Here is a 25,594-nt window from a genome sequence, read left to right on the forward strand (position 1 = left end):
ATTGCTTTTTGATAACACAATTCTCAACCCTCCAAAATTTCAAAAGGTAAGAATATTTACCAAAATGAGCAGTGAATTTAAAAAAATTCTGAATTTCATCCACATGGCTACAAAAAAATAAGTAAAAACTGTTTACACATATACATCATAACATTTCACCCCTAAAGATAAAGCGAATAATTAAAAAGTGCTTTACCATTTCAACGCAAATTTATTAAAAATTGTTATACAAGAAAAAATTTAAGGAATTTTTACAACTGGAATAACTGGAAGTTGTAACAACAACTGGAAGTTGAGGTGTTGAATGTTAAAGTTCGAAGTTCATACAGGATGCATAAGAAAGCTTGCAATGAAGATACCAGTTTTTCCCGGTTAAGAGACAATACTACCAGTCCTTATATGCAAGAGCACTGGCACTTGTTTAGCATGTATTTGATGACTATGAGTTTATGAAATTAAGTATAGCAATTAGAATAGTAAGTTCTTAATCAAAAATACCAGTTTTAGGCGTTCTTTTTTCCTCTTGCCAAAGGAAGAGCTTGATGATCCAGGTTCTGATTCTTGGCCTCCTGTTTTACCATTATCATCATCCTCCTCTTCATCATCATCAAAGCACCATTCTGGTAGCTCAGGTGGTGATGGTGCATCATCTTCATCTCCATAACGACGAAATAATTCCTTCAAATAGTCACCTTTATAAATACCTGGTGGTCTAGCCTGAGCAAAAGTGGCCACAGCAGCCTCAATACTGTCAAATAAAAATTGAAAATTACTCTGGATGCTTAATTTATATGTTTTAGTCATATTCTGCCTTATCAAACCTAAGATTTATTGGGACTGAGAATTAAAAATTCCAAACTGGTAAATGCAAAAAAACATTCATTATATTTGAAACATCATGCTTAGATCAGCCTGGTAACAGTTGCTCTTGCACAAGATTCTGCATAATTATGTAGGCACTGCATATGTTCTCAAAAGTAACTGCATCTTGCACTGCTTCCCTGATTGTAGCAAATAAGTGGTCTGTTGCTCACCTAGGTAAAACTTTTATTGCTACAGAAAAGGCATGAGTGACACATAGACAAGTACTTAAAAGACTGAATGAAGACAAAAAAAGCAACACAAAAAGAGATGAACAAACTTAATGAAGAAAAATGCAAGTGTTGAAATTAAAATGTGGCAACATTTTTCCCCCTAAGAATTATCTCTCCTTTCATTAGACATTTTGTCATCACATTGGGAAAAAGCATCCTCATCTTTTCAAATTACTTCTCTTTCCAGAAGTTACTCATAAAAAAATGTAATTCAGAAGCCTTTTACTGTGCAGCTAACACTTAATCTTAAGTGCTTTAATAAACTGGAGACTGGATCAAAAAAAAATTAGAAACCAAAATTAACAGTCATGCACCTTTACTTGCCAACTGGAAAGCACTCCAAAATATACACCAGCAAGCACAGCACAAGGGGTTTATGATTACTATTTTCACAATTCCTTTGAAAACAGTTAACATAAAACAATGGACATAATTCTGTCTACAATTTGTCATGGCTGTGTGGAGCACTATGTTCCATGGACCAACATTTAGAGATTTTGCTAAATAAAAGGAGAAATCACAAAAGGTACATGCCCCTGTTAAGCTTCTTGACAAGCCTTAAACTGGAACAAAAAGTCTTAAAGCTGGAACAAAAGTACAGATTACATGCTGTGATATGAATTTTTTCATTTAAGAAAATAGCCTGCCACTGGAACAAGGAAAACATAGAGCTAAAATGCAAAAAAAGAATTTAAATACCAAAAAGTATATTTTTTTTTGTCATATCTGTACAGTATGAGAAAGAGCCTGAGAATTTTATGAAATAAATTTCCCAGAATAGACAGAAACACCTCCCAAGAACCAGTAAGTTTGGCCCTCTCTTCTGATCTTTGGTAAGAGTAGAAAACAAAACATTTTCCAGAGTAAGACTATCAAATGGTCAGCCATCAGGTCTCATAAATTACAAGTTTAAGAATCTGAATTATTCATATACAGAAGAAGCTTTAATATAAAGAAGCTTCATATAAAGAAGGAGCTTTCTTCGCCATTCTGTTTTCTAAGACTCCTAATTTTCTCCTCACAAGAAATTTTTTATTTTGGTATCTTTCTTAAATTGTTTCAAATCTTCCGTAAGCAATGCCATAGAAAGAACAAAACAAACCAAAAGGGATGGGGCCTGAAAGATGCTTAGATTTGTCTCTGATGATATTAGAAGAACTCTATATAGTATTCTGGAATAGATGGCAATGAAAGCTAAAAGAAGCAGCATAGATTTCAAGCACGGAAACCTAGCTGAAAGAAAACATATTTTGCAAGTTCTAGAAACATAGCAGTCTTCAGGAAAAACCAGTTGTGAAAAAGAGTATTAAGGTTTCTGATCACTACTTGGAGAGCTTTCAGTCTGGATGACCTTTCTTTAAACCGAACTATAAAATACATCTCAGTATTCACAATACATCAGCAGCATTCCTGTATCATACACTTAAGGAATGAATGCAGATGGATTTTTCCATCAGGAAAATCTTATTTCCTCATCAGCAAATAACAATGCCTATTTTAAAGAATGATACAGCAAATTGGATTTATCTTGATACAATTCTTAGCATTAACTACCACCTTCTCAAAATTCATTCTTTTGCTGTGGACATTTTTCCCTATCAGATTGTTCTACTAAAAAAATCTGACAGAGATGAACAAACTTGATAGACCTAAATGGAGGGGAAAAAAAAAAATAAAAGAAAAAAAAGAGAGAGACATGGCTGTTAAGTTTTAAGGCTTTTCCCACAGAGTTTTGAAAATAAAGAGAGGCTCCATAAGAACAGGAGTTCCAAATAGATTCAAATGCATTTCCTCTTCAGAACAAAGGAACAATTCTAAGTCTAATTATTGCATACTGCTTTAAAATTGTTAGATTAAAAGCATACAAATTTGCTAGTTCATAGGAACAAACGGATTCATACTATAAAGATATTTGTATCTGTGTCTACTTCTTATGCTCAGCTAAGATTCTGCCAAGATTCAGCCACCCACTACTAATGGTGTTCTGTCTCCATTACTCCAATGTCTTTCTTCCAAGTTTACTAACAGACAACAATGACCTAGTTCTTTGCAAACAGCTTGCATGTACATGCTAAGTGCCAAATAACTGTATGTCCAGTCATATGAAAATGCTGCAACAGCAGTAGAATTTTCTTCACTTAAATGACAAAACCAAGAAGTATTATCAGAATGCTTAAGGGGCTTGTTAAGAAACATGCCTTGCATGGGATCCCGTCAGCAAAGAAATAGTGTTTTGTGACTACTACCAAACATGAGAAAGTCATGCCCAGCATGGTACAGGCAATTTTTTGTTATTTGAAAAAGTTCACTACTTTTTAGGAAGAAATCAACATTTTTATAATCACAAAAAACCCAGGTGAATCTGTACAGAGGCATGGTGTAGCCCTTAGTCAACAAGCTGGAAACAAGGACTTTGTCTCCCCGCGACCCCTCAGAAGCAAGTATGTCACTCTGCTGTTGCTCTAGCTAATCTGTTCAGAACTCAAATAAACCAAAAAAGTCTACATGCAAATCTACATGAAAAAGATGAAGTAAGAGAAATAATCTTTCATGCATCTCTGAACTCTACATTCTTACTCAAAATGTGGGACACCTCACAGGGAAGAGACACAATACAATGTATACACTGCTAAAAGCCCACACACAGCAGGTACAGCTGACTTTTCACCTACTGAGCCTGGAAAGCTTGACTGAAACAGGCTAAACTACCAAGGGATTATATAAACCATGTTAATATAGCTTATTTGCTCAAGATTAGTAGGCAGTTTTAAAAAACAAAACAGTGAATATATTAGGATAGCTGTCAGGACAGTAAGCCAAACAAACTAAAGATGCCTTTGGTCACTCTCCACAAATCCCTAGAAATTAACATTCAAAGTTACCTCCAGTCCAACTTCTCGACCAAAAAGGCACAGATCAGAAATCCAGTTCTATTGAAACCATGTGTGCAATGGACACCTAGACAAGACAAGAGAAGGGTTAATCATTTGCAAGTCATTTTAACGTATGTCCTTTAGTTTCACAAGTGTGTTTTTGGATCCTTCTACCTTCAGCAGCAACATTAAAGAATTCTCCCCCTTCCCATCAAGGCAGCTTAGATCACATAAGGCGTATAAGCCTAAAAAGCAGTTTATTAAATTCTTTCTGTAAATTATTAGCAACAAGAGTATAGGATACTTCAGTTTCTCCCAATTCAAGAGCACTAACTTAATGCAAATAAAATATGGCTAATACAGATAAGATCCAAAATATTTAATGATTAATGCTTATCAGAAGACAACACAATCAAATTCAATAATTGTGCTTTTAGTGGATTCAACAAGCATTACATTCATTTCACACCATCAGGCATAAAAATCATGTTCAGTTTACCCTACCTCAAACTTGAAAGCAGTGTCAATAGACCACAATTCTATTTCAAATTTGCCATTACCATGCTAAGACCAAACTTACTGATCTTGGGGAAAAAAAAAAAAAAACTACAAAAGGAAAATTATACAACACTATAATCACCTTGAATTACTTACCTTTTCAATGTAACAAAAAAAGAATTAAGTTTTCAGCCTCTATTTTACTGAATTCATCCCCCAGTGAAAAGAGGGAAAGAATCAAATGCATTGGAACCTTACTTTTCTCTCAAGGCAACAGCACCATCTAGTGATAAACAAACCGGTCCAAAAATTTGTGTTAAAAATGTGAAGGATTCAGGCAAGATGTTGCCTCTTCCTCATACTGCATTTTAAATATAAATATCAGCGTATTAAAAGTTTCCACTAACACGAAATGCAATTACTCTTAATATTAACATATTTTTCAATTGTGACCATAGAATCATACGGTAGATACAGAACCAGCTACCAACTCCACCACTAAAGCATGTCCCCAAGCACCACATCTGCACATCTTTTAAATGCCTCCAGGGATGGGGACTCAACCATGGGCAGCCTGTTCCAATGCTTGACCACCCTTTTGGGGAAGAAGTTTTTCCTAACATCCAATCTAAGCCTACCCTGGTACAACTTGAGGACATTTTTTTCCTCTTGTCCTGTCACTTGTTACCTGGGAGAAGAGACCGACCCCCACCTGCCTACAGCCTCCTTTCAGGCAGCTGTAGAGAGCGATAAGGTCTCCCCTCAGCCTCCTTCCCTCCAGGCTAAACAGCCCCAGTTCCCTCAGCTGCCGCTCATCAGACTTGTGCTCCAGACCCTTCCCCAGCTCCGCTGCCCTGCTCTGGGCACGCTCCAGCACCTCAGTGTCTGTCTGGTAGTGAGGGGCCCAAACCTGCACCCAGGGTTCGAGGGGCGGCCTCACCAGTGCCCAGTACAGGGGGACAGTCACTGCCCTGGTCCTGCCGGCCACACTGTGTCTGACACAAGCCAGGATGCTGTCGGCCCCCTCGGCCACCCGGGCACACTGCTGGCTCATGTTCAGCCGGCTGTTGACCAGCACCCCCAGGTCCTTTCCCCCAGGCAGTTCCCAGCCACCCTTCCCCAGGCCTGTGGCGCTGCCTGGGGCTGGTGTGACCCAAGGGCAGGACTTGACACTGGACACCAAGAAGCAAGTCCCTCAAGAATTTACTGATTTCCTTATTTATCTACCATACTTAGTAAAGTAAGTTTAGCAACAATTCACTTGATGATTATTCGGACAAAACATGATATCCTTTTTCTATATGCTCCCCTACACTTCAAGTTATTTATTTTTTTTACTGGAGATCCAAAAAATGCCTACAAAGAGTAGACTGATAAAATCCAGAAACTTTATATGGGTAAAGAGAAATATATATCAACTGTATCAGGCTTGGGTTTTGTGCCTGCCCCATCAAGCTTCCCTTCTTAAAAAAAAAGGACAAAAAAACTACTATAAATTTCTTGGATTCATCCATTCTAATAATTTAGTAATATTAAAAACTAAGTTGCATCAAATGAAATTAATTTTAGCTTCCTTATAGAATTTGTTCCCAGCAATCACTTCTCCTTTGTTTTATGCTTAAGCAAAAATTTTGCATTTTGTTTCCTTAAGGTTGGCAGGCATACTCCAGTCCTTCAAGCTGCAAAAATAAAGTTTCCATCCTATATTGTTCTGGCTGAATAGAAAATTTTGTTCACTTATTCACAATTCAGTCTCTTCTCATATCTAATCTTAACACTGGAAATTAAATTGCACACAATTGCTATCAGTAAGTCCTGCAGCTGTTAATGACACCAAGAATGTTAAGTCAATAATTTTTTACACATGACAAAGATAAGCAGCATCTCAGCAATAAGACCAACAGCTTGGAAGAGAAAGATCACGCAGGGTGCAGTACTATCACTGCTGCAGACTGCTTTCACCTTTAATAAAAACATTCTCCTCATCAGTCCCTCTGATGCTCTGTGAAGAAGAAACAAGTGTCCAGACCCAGAAATAACTTTTCAGTAATTCATGGAAGGGAAATGGGAAACCCCAACATTTCTCTTTTACTATGAAAGCTTACACCACAAGTTATTTAAAAGCTCAGCTGACACACTATTTTTTCCTTGATTCTTTCTCATCGGCTTTTTTTCATAGAGGTGAAACAATCTAAATAATGGAAAAACATTCCAAAATTCAGAAATGTCAAAAAGTTAGCAACTCAACACTAAAAATGGCATTTTAAAAGTTGAAATACTAGTTAAATGGGTCTGCTATTTACAGAATATCATCATGCTATCCATGCTCCGTATAAATTGCTGACCATAACAATATTTCAAGTTCTAAAATATTGTTGGAGGACCTAGTGGGTGAACTGTGAAAGGAGAGTGAAAAATGAGGAACTGACAAATGCGAGTGAGTGGGATCAGTCACCAACAATATTTCAAGTTCTGTTACAAGTTCTGAAATATTGTTGATGACTGATCCCACTCACTCTCATTTAGCAGTTCCTCATTTTTCTTATCACATACGTTACAGTTTAGCAAAGAAAACATAGGCCTCAAATGTACATTCTATGTGAAATAAAGAAATAAGAAAGTACCTACAAGAAAATCATGTGAAAAAGGGTGTACCCAAATCAAATCTCTCCAGCACTGAAAAAAACTTAAAGATTCTCAGTGGTAACCTGTGACAGGACAAGGACCAATGGGTACAAATTTAAATACAATAGATTCTGTTTAAACGTAAGAAAAATACCCTGTATATTGTAACAGTGAGCAAACACTGGAAGAGGTTGCCAGAAAATGTTGTGGAGTCTCCAGGCTTGGAGATGGTCAAAACCCAAATGGGCACAGTCCTGAGCAAGCTGCTTTAGCTGGCCCTGCTCTAAGGAAGGGCAACTGACTAGATGATTTCCACAGGTCCCTTCCAACAGCCTGAACTACTGTACAATTCTATGATTCTGTATGAATCCTAACTGTACCAGCTTAGTTTATCAAGCTCTTATCAGTGACACCTACACAAACAACTGTTCCATGCACTCCCAAGTTGCACAGTACACTCAGATTCAGGAAGGCTGCAGAATTATCAGAGACTTGAGGATGACACCATTCTGACTCTGGAAACTCAGCTGCAAAGCAATTTTCTGTCTCTGACAGTTTGTAGACAGAGTTGAATATCAATATATTTAACAGAAATCAGAATAAAATGGTTTTAACTAAAACTAGAAGCCACCCAAATTAAACTGAGAACTTCTTTTGTTCTGGGTAAAAAAAAAAAAAAATCTTAAGAACATTCAAGTATTCACTGCTAGACAGTACACCACAGGAGAAAAACTTAAGCCTAAAAACTACTACCAGTTTCCAGCAATACATCAGTTGCTTTGTGAGATTTGCTAAAGAATCCCTGATCATTCACTTATCAAATACAACTTCAAATAAGCCAGACCACCAAATGTCAAAACAATGCTTAGACAATACATAACCTGCATCTGCATCAGCAGAAGTTATAAAACCACAATGCAAGTATCATGTATTTGTAGACAGTCCTTAAGCCTGTATATTTTCCCACATTAAGCTGTGAGATGCAATCAGATTGATGGATACAGAAGCATACTGGTTTCTGTGAAAACAGAAACATCGTAGTTTCTAGAGCAAAAGCAATCACATCTATATATGCATAAACACTGTACTGAGGAAACTCCTTTGCTTAGACTTTCAGGAACGAGACTGCATTTATAAGTAAATATGATATAAATGAACAGTAAAAAATAATGATAGATACAAGATAAATATAATGGATATAAGACAACATACCTATAAGCTCTGAGGGATTCTTATCACTGAAGTGTTCACATACACGGATAAATGTTTCTGTATTCTCAGGTGTAGGGCACTCACCATGCCTGAAAAAAAAGGGAAAACACAGATTAGGAGACAGCTGGGGGAAAGGGAAGAAAAAAAATTACTTCAGTGTGATCTTTCAAATTAAAAGCTAAATATTAAAAAAGTGCTGACAACTTACCCTTTACACTGGAGCTTTATATATTTAATGCCTTCTTTCTCTATATCATTCCTATCATAGAATCTAGTGGTGTTGGTCAAGTCTACCAGCAAACCCATTTTAACCTAAAAAAAAAAAAAAAAAAACCCACACACAACCAACTTATATATGTGATTCAAATATCAGTGCATAAATAAAGAAGCTAATACCATTAAAATTAAAAGCAATAGCAGACTACAGCTGCAATTTTAAAAATTCTTAAATATTACACTTGTTCATTAAATCCATATTCTACCACCATCACAGTCATCTCTGTTTCCTTGTGAAAGCTGCTGTCTGACTTAGCACCAGCCATCAATTAAAAAACTTCAGTTTGTTCCCATCAACGTTCCTAAATAAGAAAGACCTGGTAACAGCAAGACAGTATCTGGTTAAGAATTATTTTAACACGTTAAAAGAGAAATATGGTGGAATTGGGTGCTCTTATGCTTTAAGTAGAACAGTATTAAACACCAGCACAGTGGAAGTACCATAATAAAAATTAATTACTGAGACATATGTAAGTATACTCTCAGGAAAAATAACTCATCTTAATTTATCCATCCATTAAATGGGATTGCAAAACGAACACCTTTTCAAAATTTCAAAATTTCAAAAATTTCAAAAAATAAAACAATAATTCCCTTAAAATCTCAGAAACATTATTCAAAGCTAAAACATAAAACTACTTCAAATCTTGAAAGATTCTGTCAGTAATTAAGGTGGCAGCATCACGCTCTCAGATATTAGGATGCACCTGAATTCAGGCTGCCTTGCCCACTTCATCCTAACGTGTTCCCTTGTGCATGAACTTACTTTTTTAGTGTTTGGGTTCTATAGCTGTAAAATAGGTCTTTGAAAGCAGCCGTGTGGAAGTTATGTTTTTTTAAAAGCAACATGGAAAGCAGAAATTCCACTAGGTGGCATCCACAGAGAACATTCGCAAAGTGCATCCTACTGATCCTTGGTCCAAACAAAATTTCCACCAACCATAAACCCTCCAGTATTACTGTGCAAAAACAGCCTGAGTATCGAAAGTATCCCTGGTTTCCTGCCCTACAAGTAAAAGCAATTGCTTTTGGTCAAAATGCTGAATATCATGCTTTCAAGTAGGCTCCCCACCATGAAACCAGATGTCTTTCAAAAAGGCATTTGAAGAGTGGTAGTCCAACAAAATCCTTGTTCCACAGCTTTGTCTTTTTTAAAGATACATCAATAGCACACCTGAAATAATACTGAAGCATGTTACAGATGCAAAACTATAGAAGCAACTGCACCTTCAGTATATTTAAGACTCCAACATATACTCATAAATAGGACTTTTCTCAGGTTTCATTTACCTTAAGGTCAACAGACGCAGTAAATTAGCAGTGCAGTTGGAGGAATTGCAAATTAAAACATCGCTTCCAACAATTCAGAAAAGATAAATCCCAATTACAACTAGAATACCGTTCAGAAACAGCTGTTTCACATGGATATGTTGTTCAGTAGATCCCAAAGACAAATTTCCAATTATCTACAGAGGTAGTTATCCACGGTATTCAAAGTTGGGACAACATACTTTCATTATACTTCTATACTTGCATAATACTTTTATTTAGCATCATAACACTATGTCAGCAGCATTACACATTTTGAAGTGTAATATCCAAATCAGTTCTGAACTTCTCCTTCTTTACTTCAACTTTGTATATCTGTCCTGGTTTCAGCTGGGATAGTTAATTTTCTTCTCAGTAGCTGGTGCAGCGCTGTATTTTGGATCTGGTGTAAAAATAACTCCATAACACACTGATGCTTTTAGTTATTGCTACGTCATGTTTATAATATTTTTTATATATATATATACACACTCTAAGTCAAGGATGTTTCAGTTTCTTGGGCCCTGCCAGGGAGCGGGCTGGAGGGGCACAAGAGATTGGGAGGGATGCAGCCAGGACAGCTGAGCTGAACTAGCCAAAGGGGTATTCCACACCACAGAACAACACTCTGACTATATAAACTGGGGCAAGTTGGCCAGGGCCTGGCGATCGCTGCTCAGGGACTGGCTGGGCATCGGTCAGCGGGTGGCGAGCAACTGTGTCACACATCACTTGTTTTCTTTTCTCTCTTCCCTTTGAGTTTTGTTCCTCTCCCCTTCTCCCTCCTACTTGTTACAGTTCTTATTGTTGCTACCGTTGTTATTACTGCTTTTATTTCATTTCAATTATTAAATTGTTTTTATCTGAACCCTTGGGTTTTACATACCTTCCCCATCGACCTCCCCATCCCTGGGCGGGGGAGGCAGGGCAGGGAAGCGAGCAAGCAGCTGTGTGGTACTTAGTTACTGGCTGGGGTTAAACCACAACAGTATTGTCTTCAGAACGCTTTATTTACTTCATTACTGTGTTTTGCAGAAATGCAAGCTACTTCAGTAGGGGTCCACTTGAAAACAATGTTACATCACCTGAAACTTCAAATATTTAGTGTCAACCAAGCTGTCAAATACACAGACTGACAGCATACTAGTCAGTGATCAATTTTGTAGGAAGGACACAAAAGACAATTAATCCAATGATTACTTTCCTTCCCCTCCATTCTTAACAGCATTTAGCTAATATTTCAAAGACTGCTTAATTCACCAGTAAGACCACACAAAATTTCCAGGTGCTACACACTGTAGGTCCATAACACTACAACACTAACATAAATCAGTTCAAAATAACTGTTCACAGCAGAATGCCATATTTCCACACCAGTACCTCTAGATGATTGCACAGAACAACATGCTAGGATAGAAAAGTACATCTAAAATGAGCTAGTTCTAGGAAAACTACTTAGATATTTTTCTACTGTTCTACACAAGCAACAGCTCCATGGAGGGAATTCTCAGAGTATCTTCCAGTAACATGCCATGCCCCCAAAAAAAGCATTGGAATTCCCTTTGTGTTCTGCATTCTATCAATAGTGTGATTACAGTTGGCAAAAAGACTCGTAAGAGAATCAGGCATGTTTTCAACAGAGAGCTCTAGACTATGAAGCCACATAAACGGCCCCTAACTACCCTCCTCCCCAACTCCTACACAGCTCAGCTTGATAACCCATATTTTGTGTACAACATGGGGTAAGGTGTAACACTTCTGAGATGTCCTCAGCGAAGGGGAAAAAAATCAATTTCAAAGTTAGATTAAGATTTAATGAAAACATCATTTTAAAGTAAAGGGGGTTGCATTCATTTCCAGTCTAGTAAGAAAGAAGACATTCCAAAATGTTAATTATTCTTGAGAAAAATGCTGTATCATCTGACAGTCTGGAGAAAGAAAAAGAATCATGAGGAAAACAACCCTTAATAAAAGCATGAAGACAGACTGAAAGGTAACACTGTTTAATATATCAAATTGTTAAAGGAGATTTACAAGAAGAAATGCAAGTGATCAGCAGAACATCGAAGAAGAAATGCAAGTGATCAGCAGAACATCGTTCCACATCTTCCCATCCAAAAGTAGGAGATACAATTCCATTTTAGTGTTGAAAATTCAAAGCCCATTCCCAGCCCCACTGTTCTCAAATACCAGCAGCTTCAATTGTTCCCACCAGAAGCCTCCAAACTTCCCCAAACTCCTGCTACAATGAAGAATTATCACCAACATGTGCAAACACAAAAATTAATTCTATGTCAAAGCTTTTATAACCAAACAATACTCACATGTTTTACTCTTTCAAACACACTCACTCACAGATGACAGACATGTAGAAGCCAGAACACTACAACATACTTCAGACCCAACGCATCACTGGGCATTTGGGATGTTGTATTTAATTTGAATATGAGAATGAAATACAGCAGTGTCTGCCAGAGAGGAAGTTCTGAACTACACAACTCTAGGACTTCTAGCCTGCGATTCCTTTGCCATTATTAATCGTTTCAATCATACACAAGTAAAGATCTTGTGAAGTGACAATTCCTCACACATTTAATGGAGCAGTAAACCGAACAGGCATCCAATGTAATTTAGCCAAAGCTATAAAAGCATGTATGACATATAGAGCATATGAGGCCTGACAGCAGCTTCCTTGCTTTACAGAAAGCATAAACATTTGCTCTCTCAATTCATGGAATTAGCTGCACATAACACACTACAATTTAGAGAGTGGAAGGCATGAGAAAAGGATAAAGAAATTTTTAAAAAGTAGGGGGTTATGTAACATATCGAAGTATACAATTATGATGTTTGAAAAAGTCATGTAAAAAACCACTGGTACCACAAGAATCAAAACATTTCTGTCACTGAACTGGGGTTATACTATGCTTGTCCTGACCAACCACAGTTCTCGCCAACAGAACAGATTCTAGTACACATACGTCCATCATACAGATGCTTTGCTCTGCTCTGAAACCCTGACATCACACTAGTCATCCTCTCAGTCACACTCTCACAAGTTTGCTCCTAGAAAGCTCTTAATAGTCTTTCAAAAAAACAGCTTCTATTTAAGCTACAATAGTCAACCACTGGAAAAAAACTGTTTTTTCAGATGTTTTGCATGAATCACATCTTTGAGTTCACCGCATCCATTGAATGACACAGTTTTGGAAGAAAGAATAAATTGTTGAGCAATTTCTCAGTAAAACATACGTTTATTTCTTACAAAGATTGTTGCAACACTACAATATTAGAACACCACATTGAAACACAACTGAAACTAGTTGGTTTTCTTGCTTCTAATTGTAAAAGATTACTGGATAGAAGGAAAAAAAATAAAGCTCGTTGATAGCTTGAAATTCTGATCTTCTACGTACAATAATACCAAGATCTTCATACCACCTCCATTCCGCTCATACTTATTTTGGCCAAGCTCTCCACGTCCTCCTACAGTTATAAAAGCCTTCCTCCTCACTTTCTCACATTCCAGCTACCTCCATCTATTAATGTCTTATATATGCGCCCTTGCTGCTGTGCAATTAAACAGGTTTAGCTAGGTTCCCCTTGTTTGACCCCAGAAGTTTCTCATTAGACACCGGAACGTGAAAAAAAAACTCCCCAGGAGGGAGAGAGCATACCACAATACACTGAATTCTCTCCAGTCCCAGGAATTTTTATTGCACTCCTTATTTGAGGAAAATAGTTTAAATCAGTGATTTAATTTATCTGTGAAAACAATAAAGTGGCTGAAAACTGGCAACTGGTTTTTCTAATGGGCATACTGTAACTTGGGCACGCTAATTGCCCAAACATCCTTTTGAGTTAACTAATATCCTAGCTCTTTGTAACAAAGATAAATCTACCTTTTATGAAGCATAACATTATGAAATACTAACCTACCTACTCAAGACAGTAATTTTAAAAATCAAATTATTCACACTGTCACAAATTGGCAGCTCGGCGAATCATGGACCCTCCAGCCAGTGGCGAGAAGCTTTCTCAAGGAGACTCCCTGATTCCCGGCCCAACGATCTCAGAGCCAAGAACACCGGTAAGATTTAAGGCATTTTTTTCTATATTTATTCTGGTTCTGCCTGCTTGTAAGACGGTGGCAAGAGCCCCACAAGGTTGGGCTAAAGTGGTACCTGAGGGGTTTGACCCCTCCAGGTTGAATCACATGGCGAAAGCCCGAGGTTCCTGGTCTGGTTTGAAGACTTTCAGGTGACTTTTCTGCTTTCTAGTTTTAAACTTTTGGCTCTGTTATTTTGACTAAGATTGCATTAAAGAATTTGGTAACATGGGGCTGGGCTAGTCTCAAGGGAGTATTATGAAAAAGTCACCTTTAGGATATATACTACAACATTGGAAAGAAATTAGTGGGCCCCCAGGAGGATCGGTAGATCGAGGAATATTAAGTATTGTAATTGTAAATTGTGAAGTGGCCCCTTTATAAACTGGATGATGAGGAGAAATGGCCTATGAATGGATCTTCAAATTATAATACTTTGTTGCAATTAATGTTTTTAAGAGAGAAAGTGGGACAACAAGAGGTATGCAGATATGTTTTTTTACTTTAAGAAATCATTCTCAACAGCAGAAAGAATGTGGTATTAATCTACCTCCTAGTAATCCTTTAGTGTCAGCATTAGAGAAAGAGATAAATAGATGTTACGTTGCATGGGCAGTGTATAGGGATAGGGAAACTCAAAAGGAGAACGTAAGTTAGTTGCTGTGCTGGTTGGAAACAGTGCATGAGGAGGGTTTAGAGGAAGAGGTAGAGGAGCTATTTAGGGGCACGGAGGATAAAGATAAGGGAATGGGATACCTCCCAGACTAAGGAAGAATCAATGTGCATTTTGCAAAAGGGAAGGACACTGGAAATGATAATGTCCAGAATGACAAGGGACTCCTGATGCTGTACTTTTGGTCAAAGTGGAGGACTGAAGACGACCAGAGCAATCCTTCCCAGCAGAACCTCTGGTTAAAGCAGAGCTGGGAAGTGAGAAAATTGAATTTCTAGTAGATACAGGGGCTACATATTCTGTGTTAAATACATTGGAAGGGGAATTAAGTACTAAAAGTGTAAATATTGTGGGTGCCACAGGGTCAAGTGATTCTGGACCATTTTTTAAACCTCTGACAATGAAATTAGGGAAGCAATGGATCACTCGTCAATTTCTACACTGGCCAAATTCACCCAAACCTTTATTAGAAAGAGATACACTAGACAGACTGGAAGCAGAAATTAGATTTAAAAACAGAAAACTTGAAATCCTAATTCCTGAAACTAAAAGTGTTAAAGTGGCAGCTTTTTTATTACAGAATAAAACCTCCAAGGAGATACCAATTCCTTCCAAAGTGGAGGATGCTGTAATCCCCATTGCGGAATTGTGCAGTTCCTGTGGGCAGGAGAAATTCCTGGAAGATCCAAGAGAGCAGAACCAGTGGTAACTGAACCAAAACCAGGATCAACTCTGGTAAGAATTAAGCAATATCCCCTGAAAACAGAAGCAAAGAAAGAACTAGCACCTATAATACAAAATTTTATAAAATACAAGTTACTAATAGAACGTGAGTCAAAATGTAATACCCCCATTTTACCAATCAGAAAGGCCAATGGCAAGAACTAATGGCTAGTTCAGGGCTTAAGAGCAATAAATCAGATGGTCCAAGGTATTCACCCCATAGTGGCAAATCCATATATGCTGCTAACATCACTTACAGGAGAACAGGGTTGGTTTACAACGTTGGATGTAAAAGATGCCTTTTTCTGCATTCCTCTAGATACTGAAAGTCACAAGCTTTTTCCATTTGAATGGGAAAATCCTAAAACAAGAAGGAAAACACAATACACCTGGACAGTTCTACCTCAGAGTTTTAAAAAGAGCCCCACTATTTTTGGAAACCAACTAGCAAAATAATTAGAAATTTGGAGAAAAGAAAATAATCAAGGAATTGTTTTGCAACACATAGAAGATATTTTAATTGCAGCAGAGACTAAGAAGCAAAGTACTGATTTGACCATAAGCCTTCTGAAGCCTTCTGAATGTCTTGGGAATTAGTGGATATGGACTAGCAAAAAAACCTAAATAAATAAAAATTGGGATTTGAAATTTTTAAATGTCAGAGACAATTAGGGTCTGAAAGAAAAGAAGCTATTTGCCGTCTCCCTGAAACAAAGATCATAAGGGAGCTGCAAACATTTCTGGGAATGACAGGATGGTGTGGTTTATGGATCATGAATTATGGAATATTGGTAAAGCCTCTAAATGAGTTACTGAAAACCTCTCAAAATAGATATCTAAATTGGACTGAGGACACCAGGGCTGGTTGAGATGCCTAAGAGCAGTAGCAGCAACAATATTATTGATTGAAGAAGCCTGCAAATGCACTATGGGAAAGAAAATGACCGTACATGTTCCTCATATGGTAGCTACGTTTTTAGAACAAAAAGGAAACCACTGGTTATCTCCTAGTCGTATGCTGAAGTACCAAGTAGCACTGTTGGAACACGATGATATACAACTACAGTAGCTGTCAATCCTGCTATGTTTCTTTCCGCTGAACAAGAAGAAGGAACACCTGAGCATGACTGCTTACAAATGATCGAATAAGTTTATTCCAGCAGGCCTGGCCTCAAGGACACTCCCTTGGAGATCCCAGACTGGGAACTCTACATAGATGGCAGCAATTTTATCTGGGATGGGAAGCAGATGTCTCGATATACATTGACAAGGTAATTTGGATCTCAGGCATTATCTTTAAAGGTATCTGCGCAGAAAGCTGAACTGATAGCTCTTACATGAGCCTTGGATTTGAGCGAAGGAAAACTAATATATGGACTGATTCCAAATACACCTTCAGTATAGTCCATGTCCATGCAGCCATTTGGAAAGAAAAAGGACTGTTGTCATCACAGAAGACAACAATCAAAAATGCCACACAGATACAAGAACTATTGGGGAGTATCCAGAAGCCAACGGAAGCTGCAGTAATGCACTGCAAAGCACATCTAACAGGTAAAACTGTTTCAGAATTGTGTAATAAGCTAGCAGATAAAGCCGCAAAAGAGGCAGCAGAAAAAGGTATCTTGACCCTAGCTCCTGAAAAAGAAATAGTTTTGCCTGACTGATCACCAAAATATGATGAAAAGGATATTAAGCTAATTAAAAAATCACAGGTCAAAGAAGGAAAGGGAGGATGGGCAGTCATACCCACAGGCCAAATAATCATCTCAACGGCATTGATGAAAGCGATAGCCCAAAAGGAGCATAATAACCACTGGGGAACAGAGAACTTAGTTATGAGTAGAGCAATGACTGAAATCGTTCAGTTTGTCACAGGAAGGTGTGAAATCTGTCTCAGAAACAATCCAAAGTTAGTAACAGATTGGTTCTTGGAGTGATTAAAAGAGGAGATCACCTGGGGACTACTGGCAAATAGATTTTACTGAGTTACCCAGAAAAGGAGGATACAGACATATTCTGGTACTAGTTGATACCTTTGCTGGGTGGCCTGAAGCCTTTCCCTGTCACACAAACAAGGCAAGAGAAGTGACTACAATGTTATTGAAAGAGGTAATTCTCCCATTTGGAATTCCTTTAGGTATATCATCTGACAATGGACTGCATTTTATTGCTAGAATTATAAAGCAATTGAGTAAAACCCTATCCACAACCTGGGATTGTCATACCTCATATAGACCCCAATCCAGTGGTAAGGTGGAACAGATGAATTACACACTCAAACAGCAACTTGCCAAAATTTGTCAGGAGACATCAACGACATGGCTACAAGTTTGCCTTTGGCATTATAAAGAATGAGAATTCAACCCAAAGGAAAAGGTAAATTAAGCCCATATGAATTAGCGTATGGGTGACCCTATGAGGTTCCACACGTGCCTGTTCCACACATATAATTGGAGATTTGAATCTTAAAGCTAATCTTATTTCTTTAGGGAAAATAAATAAAATAATAAATATATTATATATATATTATATTATATATATAAAAAATAATAAATAAATAAATAAAATAAACAGAAAAAAAACAGAACCGTAGAGGTCTGTAGTAACCAACGGGCCTCTTGAATTAAGACAACCCTGCACATCCCTTCCAACCAGGAGACTGGATTTATATCAAATCATGGAATGCAGAACCTCTGACTGAAAAGTGGAAGGGACCTTTTCCAGTTCTATTAACCACCTACACAGCAGTGAATATTTGGTGTAAGGGATCATGGATTCATTATTTCAGAATAAAGGCAGCCCCAACCCCATGGACAGTACAGCAACAATCACTGCTGAAAATAAAATTCACAAAGAAAATTGAGAATAATAAGAGGAAAAAGAATTGTATGTGCTTTGGTAAAAGATATAAATTACACATCACGGGCTTTAACAGCCTTAGGAACTGTTAGGGAAGCAACACTAGAAAATCGAGCAGCAATAGATTACTTGTTACTTAGACACAATCATGGATGTAAGGAATTTAAGGGAATGTGTTGTTTTAATTTATTGGATAACTCAAAATTAATAGAGAAAAAGTCAACAACTAAAGGACTTAGCCAAAGGATTTGCAGAGAGACAACAGTTGGATTTCTCATGGTTAACATCCTGGCTGCCTAACTTAGGATGGCTTAAACAATTGGTTCTTTCGATTTTCTTAATTGTAATCATAATTCTCATTTCTTGTTGTTTGATTCAATGTGTACGCCTTTGTAATCCGCAATGAAATAATAAAATGATGATTTAGAATGAGGCTATAATCATAGAAAATAGCCTTAAAAGCAGAGGGGGGAGTTGATGCCAGAAGTTTAATGTATAACCTTAGTATAACTATTAGATTGTAATCAAGAAGTCCTTGTATCAGTATAATTATTCGATTGTGATCAAGAAGACCTGGTATTGCATGGATGAGATTTATGATCCAACTTGAAAGGAACATCTAGGATGAAAGAAAATAACTGATTGAATCTCACAGAAACCTAGCAGGTTTTGCCAAGAAAACATCATAAAAGGACCAAGATGACCAGGTCATGAAGTAAATGTCTCAGTGGTTGCAAAAGCAGCCCTCTGACTCAAATAAGAAGAAACGGTGGATGTACAAAAGAAGGAGGGGCTAATGCAAATGCATTTCGGAAAATAATCAAATATGTATGAGATTTTGAGGAAATGTAATGCATATGTATGATTATACAGAATATACGGGACATGTATTTGAGGACAAGGTGAGCACATTAGGTGGATATATCCCCCATGCTCCCCGCACCGTAATAAAGAATGCGGGCTTTCTAAACTGCAAAACAAGTTCATGCAACTGACCTTTTGGTAACACTCCTGCAAATTTTTTTTAATGAGATCATTAAGATACTATGTCAATACTGGCAATTGGAAAAAAAACAGGACTGCCATCCCTTATCAAATCAGTGTCTAACATTCAGATTTTCAGCTACTAGCTCCAAGAGAAAAAGGAATCGTAAAGGAAGCTTGTCAGAGAAAGTTAATCCCAGACAGATATTGTCTTAAATGCTGAACCAGTACCTTCAAAAATCTGTGGTAGCAGCAATATCTCACTATTACCAAAATCCAGATGTAAAAGCTTCTGCTGAAGTCTCTTATTTGGGAGACAAATTATATGGACTTAAGTAATAACCACATTTCAGAAGTGATTCATTTTGCCAAGTACTAGCAGTTAAAACTCAGTGCAGTAAAATGACAAGAACCACGCACAGTAAGATACTTTTGCCTTGGGAAAATCTAGTTTTGAAGGTCTCCTCAATTCCACATTCATCTCATTGCCAGACTGCTGGTAAACTTGTCCCGCTTGTGGGCAGTGCCAATTCACACACCAAGTTGAGGTGTTTCTATCTTTTTCATTCTAGCTTGGGCAAAGTAGGGTGCCAGGTGATAACCCACAAAAATTAGCTCACCTCTTAACACACAGTAAAACACTTTATACACTTTGAACAATTGTTTACAATTACAGTTTAGCCACACTTAATTCTGTGTCTGAGGAGCTTAGTTTCGTTTCCATTTAAAGGTACAGCGTTCTTTTTTTTTTTTTTTTCCACCTTGCACACTCTCTGGGGAGGGGGCTTTGTTAGTGTGGGCTTTCTTTGCAAGAGGGTGGATCTTTTGGCATGCTAATTGTGAAAGGTTCACACACAGTTCAAGTAACTTTCTGTTTGGTCTCCTTAACCATTTAGTTCTCCCTAAGCATACATTGTTACTTCTCTAGCTTGACATATTTATGGTGTCTGTTCCTTTTCCCAAGGCTGTGTCTTCTTAACTTTTTGTAACATTCTCTGTTTTTCAACTTCTTTCTTGATTTTTATTATAGATATTTACATATTTTGTCTAAATTTCAAGTTAAATAACAGACTGGCTGTCTACTAATCATATCTCTGCTAGCCAGTCAACTACAATAGTACTTTCTTATCACATTAGTCCATGGGTACTTCTATCACTCCTACGATAAGTAGCTCACAGTCTACTTCATACCTAAGCCTAAATAACTTACATCAACAGCACACAAAAAAAGAAAGAAAAAACAAGAGAACCAGAAAAAAATGTCACCAGTGTGATTAGTTTTATACAATAGTAAAAAAAAAAATGGTGCTAAGCTTCTATATAACAGTTTATTAAACAGATTAAAAGAATTAGGTTGTAAGCCTGCCTTTGCCTGAGAGGTTCAAAATCCCTTTTCCCCCATCTCCAAATGCACTGGACTGGGCACAACACTTCACAGACCTATACGAATAGCTGGGAAGGTCCTGTTCCCCACCTTTATTGTCAAACTCGTGCTACAATGCAGAACAATATGCAAGCTGAAGTAGATAGACAGAAATGGGCAAAACAGGGAATGAAGAAATAAACCAGATAAACAACTCTGTAACCCAATGATAAAAGGATCTACCCACCTTCCTGGGTCCCAATCCAATCTCATTATTTTTTTTTCTATTTATGCCTTTTTTTTCCTTAAGCAAGTTACTGGATAAAAGCCATAAACTGTTTTCTTCCATACTTGGATATGACTGGTATAAAGCATTCTATGCATCAGAAGAAAATTATGCATTGAAACTACAGAAGAGTTCTATGAAGTTCTCCTTTCACTGTTAAACGCTTTCACTCCTATAAGCAAAACTGGAATTTAACATATGCATATGCAAGATTAATTTGTAAAACTACCAACTCTGACCATCTGAATTTTGATAATGCCATCTCTCCAAAATGCAACAGCAATAACAAGAGTGAGATTCTTGCCGCTAATATAGTGAATGAGCTAGAGGATTTTGCACAGTTCTTGCCTATAAGAAAGTACTTTTGGAAATTTAGGAGTTGCAGAGAAAACCTGAAAATGTAAACAAAAAATAAATTTTCTGTAAAGATGTCCCAAAGGAAGCCATCAGCTACTTTCTTCCTAAATCTGACAAGCAACATTTGAATAAACACTAATAATAAAAGTAATGTTTCAATTACACGAAAATTTAACTTTACCTTCAGACTCTTTAAGTAGTTGGATAACATACTCGGATGAAAACGATTTTCTTCAGCAACTTGTTCATCATATCTTGGTCCTAACATTGTCTTCAAAGGTAAAAACTTCCCTATGAAAGATAATCAAATTTTGCAGTATTTTATGTATACTCATATATATACACTTACTGATTTCAAAGCATTCTGAAAGGATTTAGAGGTTCACATTCAATGAAAAATAACTGCATGAAAAGTATCAATAACAGTTGAATTGGAGTATTTTTAGTTCTAAGTTCTCAGAATTCACAAGTAAGTTTAGAAGTTTTAAGGAAATACAGGTCAACTCATTTAAAACAAAGTAATTTAACATTCTTAGCTAGCTTTTAGTGTGATTTAAGCTGCACAGCCATAGCACACAACAGAATAGAGAAAATTTAAACTCAGTACAATTAAAAACATGAAAATAGCATTTTAAATCACAGTTTATTACCAACCATGTAAACATGAGCTTTGATTACCTGCAAACACAAAATAAGGTAAAGATTACTGGGGGTGGGGGGAAGCATTTGGTCCAGAACATTTACGCAATACAAATCTTTCTAACACGCTCCTTACGGCTTGTTGGAAGAGTTCTGTGGCAGTGTTCAACCTTCCTTCTGAAACAACATCTACACATGGTTCAAACATCAGGGAAGTTACAAAATTGCAACAAAAACTTGATCAGAATTAGTACTTACTAGACTACATCCATCACTCCCCAGATATCCAAAATCTTTTTAAATACTCATTTTATTTTTTTCATCCATCACATTCACCATAGGGTAGCTGAAATAATCTCCTTAGAGATCTCCAGCTCTTTCCTGCTGAACCCCAGCAGGAACAGGTATTTGAGCAGCACGCACTGACCAACAGATAAGAACTTGGAGCCCAGGTCACGGACACCACATCTGCCTGGGAAGCAGCATACCTCTTCCCATGCACACCTGGGATCCTGAACAGCAGTTAGATGTGGAAAATGAAAGCAAACTGTCAGTAAGAAAGAGACCTGGCACATCTGCCCAGCCACACCAAGGTCAATGACGTAGCCAGGGAGTAAAACTGGGAGAACCTCAGCATTTCTAAATAGCTATGAAATTATTTAAATGAATTACAGCCCAAGACTGATAAAAAAATCCTCCCCCAAGGAAATGTAAAAAAATTATTGTCCCAGAACTTTCCTTTCTTTTAAATAAAACTGCTTCCATGCTGTTAAATAGACAGCCCTTCTAAAACCAAGGAAACGCAATCATATAATTGTATGGGACAGAAGAGCAGGAGAAATGGTTTATTAATGCAGGAAGAACTTCAGACTGGAGCACCAGACATTACATCTTCCAGGAAAAAAAGTGCTGATAGGTCCTGAAGTTATTGAATTAGATTTATAAAATGGCTCTAAAAGCAGTTAACCCACCTACTTCCTAGCAGGAAAAAGAAATACAGTTCATTCTATATATAATTTTTTTTTCTTTTTAATTTCAGTAACTTTTCAAAAGCTTTTCCTATTTAGAAACACAAATATCCACACAATATTTTGAACTAAGAAAAAATGTAACACACTTCTATACTACTTAAAGCACCTGATGCATCTGTTCAGCTATGTAGAGTAACAGCCACCATCCACCAGTCTCTATGCAGTATTTAAATATTCAGTTTCAGATCCTTAAGTGAATCAGCACATCCAACACTAATCCTAAAAAATTATTCTAAATTACTCATGAAAATACTGTTTTCTCATCAAGAAAGAATACTTCCTCACAATGTGAGAGACAAAATCCTCTTGTTTTCAGCAAAACAAAACTACATCAAATGAAAAAGACACTAAAGCACCCATTGTAATCAGCTAGAAATCAAGTTTTGAGAGAGAAGCTCACTAATCTTTGTAAAAATAAAAGAATGCATACCATTTTTACTAAATTAATGCTGCTGAGAGGTCTCTCTATGCAATAAATTGAAGTTCATAGAGTTCTCCGTAGCCTTAAATTCTATCAAAACATCTTACATAGTCTCCAGCAAGCATTTAACTTCTAGGAAAGAGACATTATAAACCACAGAAGACAGGTAGTTATGGAAACCGAGCAGCTTTACATAACTTGTTAGCTCAGGTTTAATGTTTTTCAGCAACATGAGAAACACCCTCACTGTTACACCTGTCTGAGACCATTCCAAACCTTACAACTAAAAGTTATTCACTCCTTTAGTCAACATACACATTAAATGGCAAGAAATTTATAGTCAGTTCAACTTCAACTTCTTTTACTGTTAGAAAAACTCCTAACTTCACTTTACTTCCCTTTGCCTTTTCATTCCACCAGTTATATGTTCTCCACCCTGCTCACAGCTACCTCCCCTCCACATCCTCATTTTTTGATCTAATTTTCTTGCTTCTTTGTGTTGTCACCTTCAACACTACCATTCAGCCTCTCTCACTCACTATTAACCCTTCCACATTAACTTGTAATCCTCCTCTGTAAAGACTGATTATGCAAAACCTAATTTTGGATTATCTTAATGCGAAAATCTATCATCACCATAAATTCTGCAAAACACCAAGCATGCTTTAAAGTTTTTTAACTTTGCCGCTCCCATCCTAATACATCCACTCACCCATTACAGAACATGCAGAATGTAACTACGGTTTATTTTTAGCCAAGGCATTAAATTAAGCAAAGGAGCTGCACTGACACAACAGTCAAAGGATACATAAGAGAACTATCATACTTCACACGATACTGGGAAAACGGAACAGAGTTGGAAAACAGTGCCTGGAGGCTAAGATTGTTTCCTGTAGCATCTGATTAGAGACTATACAATCACCTTGAAGACTATCCTGTTCTCCATCTCTAGAACTGAGAACAAATGTATTCATTCTCTTCTCAGTAGTGGACCTTGATTTAGTGTCCGATTTCCTTCAGCAACCATAACACATTCCTGTCCATCACCGGGAAAAGACAGACGAAGCAGTCCAGTCAGCAAACCCTGCAGCATTTCAACACCTTTATACAGCTCTGGAAGTGATGAGTCTTTTAATAGAGCCCATTTATTATCACTTCCAAAGATCAAACCCAGACCTTTGGAACTATTTAGTCGCCCAACTTCTATAAACTCCAGCTTGGTGGTATCACTGAGAAACAGTGCTTACACGGCTGCAGACAAGCTGCCTGCCAAAGTTAGAAGAGATCAGTGAATTAATGTAATTCAGTTCCATTTTACGGAAATTCCATAATTAGATTATGAAAACAATAGCTCTGGTTTTTCGGTTGGGGTGGTTTTTTCGCTTTTGTTTTTTTTTCTTTTGGTTTGTTGTTTCGTTTTTTTGTAATAAACTATGTTTCTCTGCAATAGAATTTCACGTTATTCCTATGCAGCAAACACTATCTTCCTTGTTTACATTCTTGTTTTTTTCTAAACTGTGACTGCTACGCATGTATTAAATATCTTTAATATGATCTCATATCGTATTCCTCTTGTAACAGAAACCAAAGTTCCCTTACCTTGAAAATTTACTATTTGATCTTTGTATAGACTCTTGAAAGTCCTCCTTCCCTGTGTGCATATAAACCCCTCTCAGGTGAGTGTCATTAAGCTACAGAAAATCTAAGCTTTAATCCTAACAAAGACTTCTAACCTTTCTGAGTAATACGGATGTGAATAAATGAAGCAGTAGCTACAGTGTCTGCTAAAGTTTAGCCCTACACCTTATGCTAAAGAATCGATGTAGGAAAAACTGATGCAACAACTTAATCTCCATGCGTAAGCACTTGAAGATTAAATAATCAATTCTTTATGTTGAACTAAGTGATCTGACAGTAATAAGGTGATATTTTACAAGGATATCAAAGCACCCCAAGTCATTAGTGTATCTAAATGAAATTATGGTAACAATTGTAACTCCTTAATCAAACTTTCAAATTAACTCCAAAATGTGACTGGAACCTTGACACTTGATGATTACCTACTTCCACAATTTAAGTTAAAATTTGTCAAATAGTTTTGGGAAGTGGATATTAAAATATTTGCCAAATTAGTTACCTGTATAACACGGTATTACTTTAGGTTGAAAAATAGGTAAAAATTCTAAGAATAAGAGTGCAATATGTCAGAGCATAGACATCAAGTGGATAAATCTAAGAAATCAAAGTGAACAATGTAAGAC

General features: G+C 37.1%; 1 protein-coding gene across 4 annotated transcripts in view; it reads right to left on the reverse strand.

The window, feature by feature from the left end:
* The window catches only part of RNGTT (RNA guanylyltransferase and 5'-phosphatase), a 193,439-nt gene that overhangs the window by 164,224 nt on the left and 3,621 nt on the right, over positions 1-25,594 (reverse strand). For 3 of the 4 annotated variants that reach the window (XM_037391363.1, XM_037391362.1, XM_037391365.1), the window contains exons 2-6: positions 21,424-21,533; positions 8,511-8,614; positions 8,303-8,391; positions 3,977-4,052; positions 499-748 (exon numbers count right to left, since the gene is read on the reverse strand). In XM_037391363.1, coding sequence (XP_037247260.1) covers positions 499-748; positions 3,977-4,052; positions 8,303-8,391; positions 8,511-8,614; positions 21,424-21,533 — 629 coding nt within the window. Of the gene's footprint in view, positions 1-498; positions 749-3,976; positions 4,053-8,302; positions 8,392-8,510; positions 8,615-10,772; positions 10,798-21,423; positions 21,534-25,594 lie in introns of those variants that run through there. The other variant, XM_037391364.1, reaches the window with a different exon arrangement.

This window comes from Falco rusticolus, chromosome 6, assembly GCF_015220075.1.
Source record: "Falco rusticolus isolate bFalRus1 chromosome 6, bFalRus1.pri, whole genome shotgun sequence".
NCBI classification, from domain to species: domain Eukaryota; kingdom Metazoa; phylum Chordata; class Aves; order Falconiformes; family Falconidae; genus Falco; species Falco rusticolus.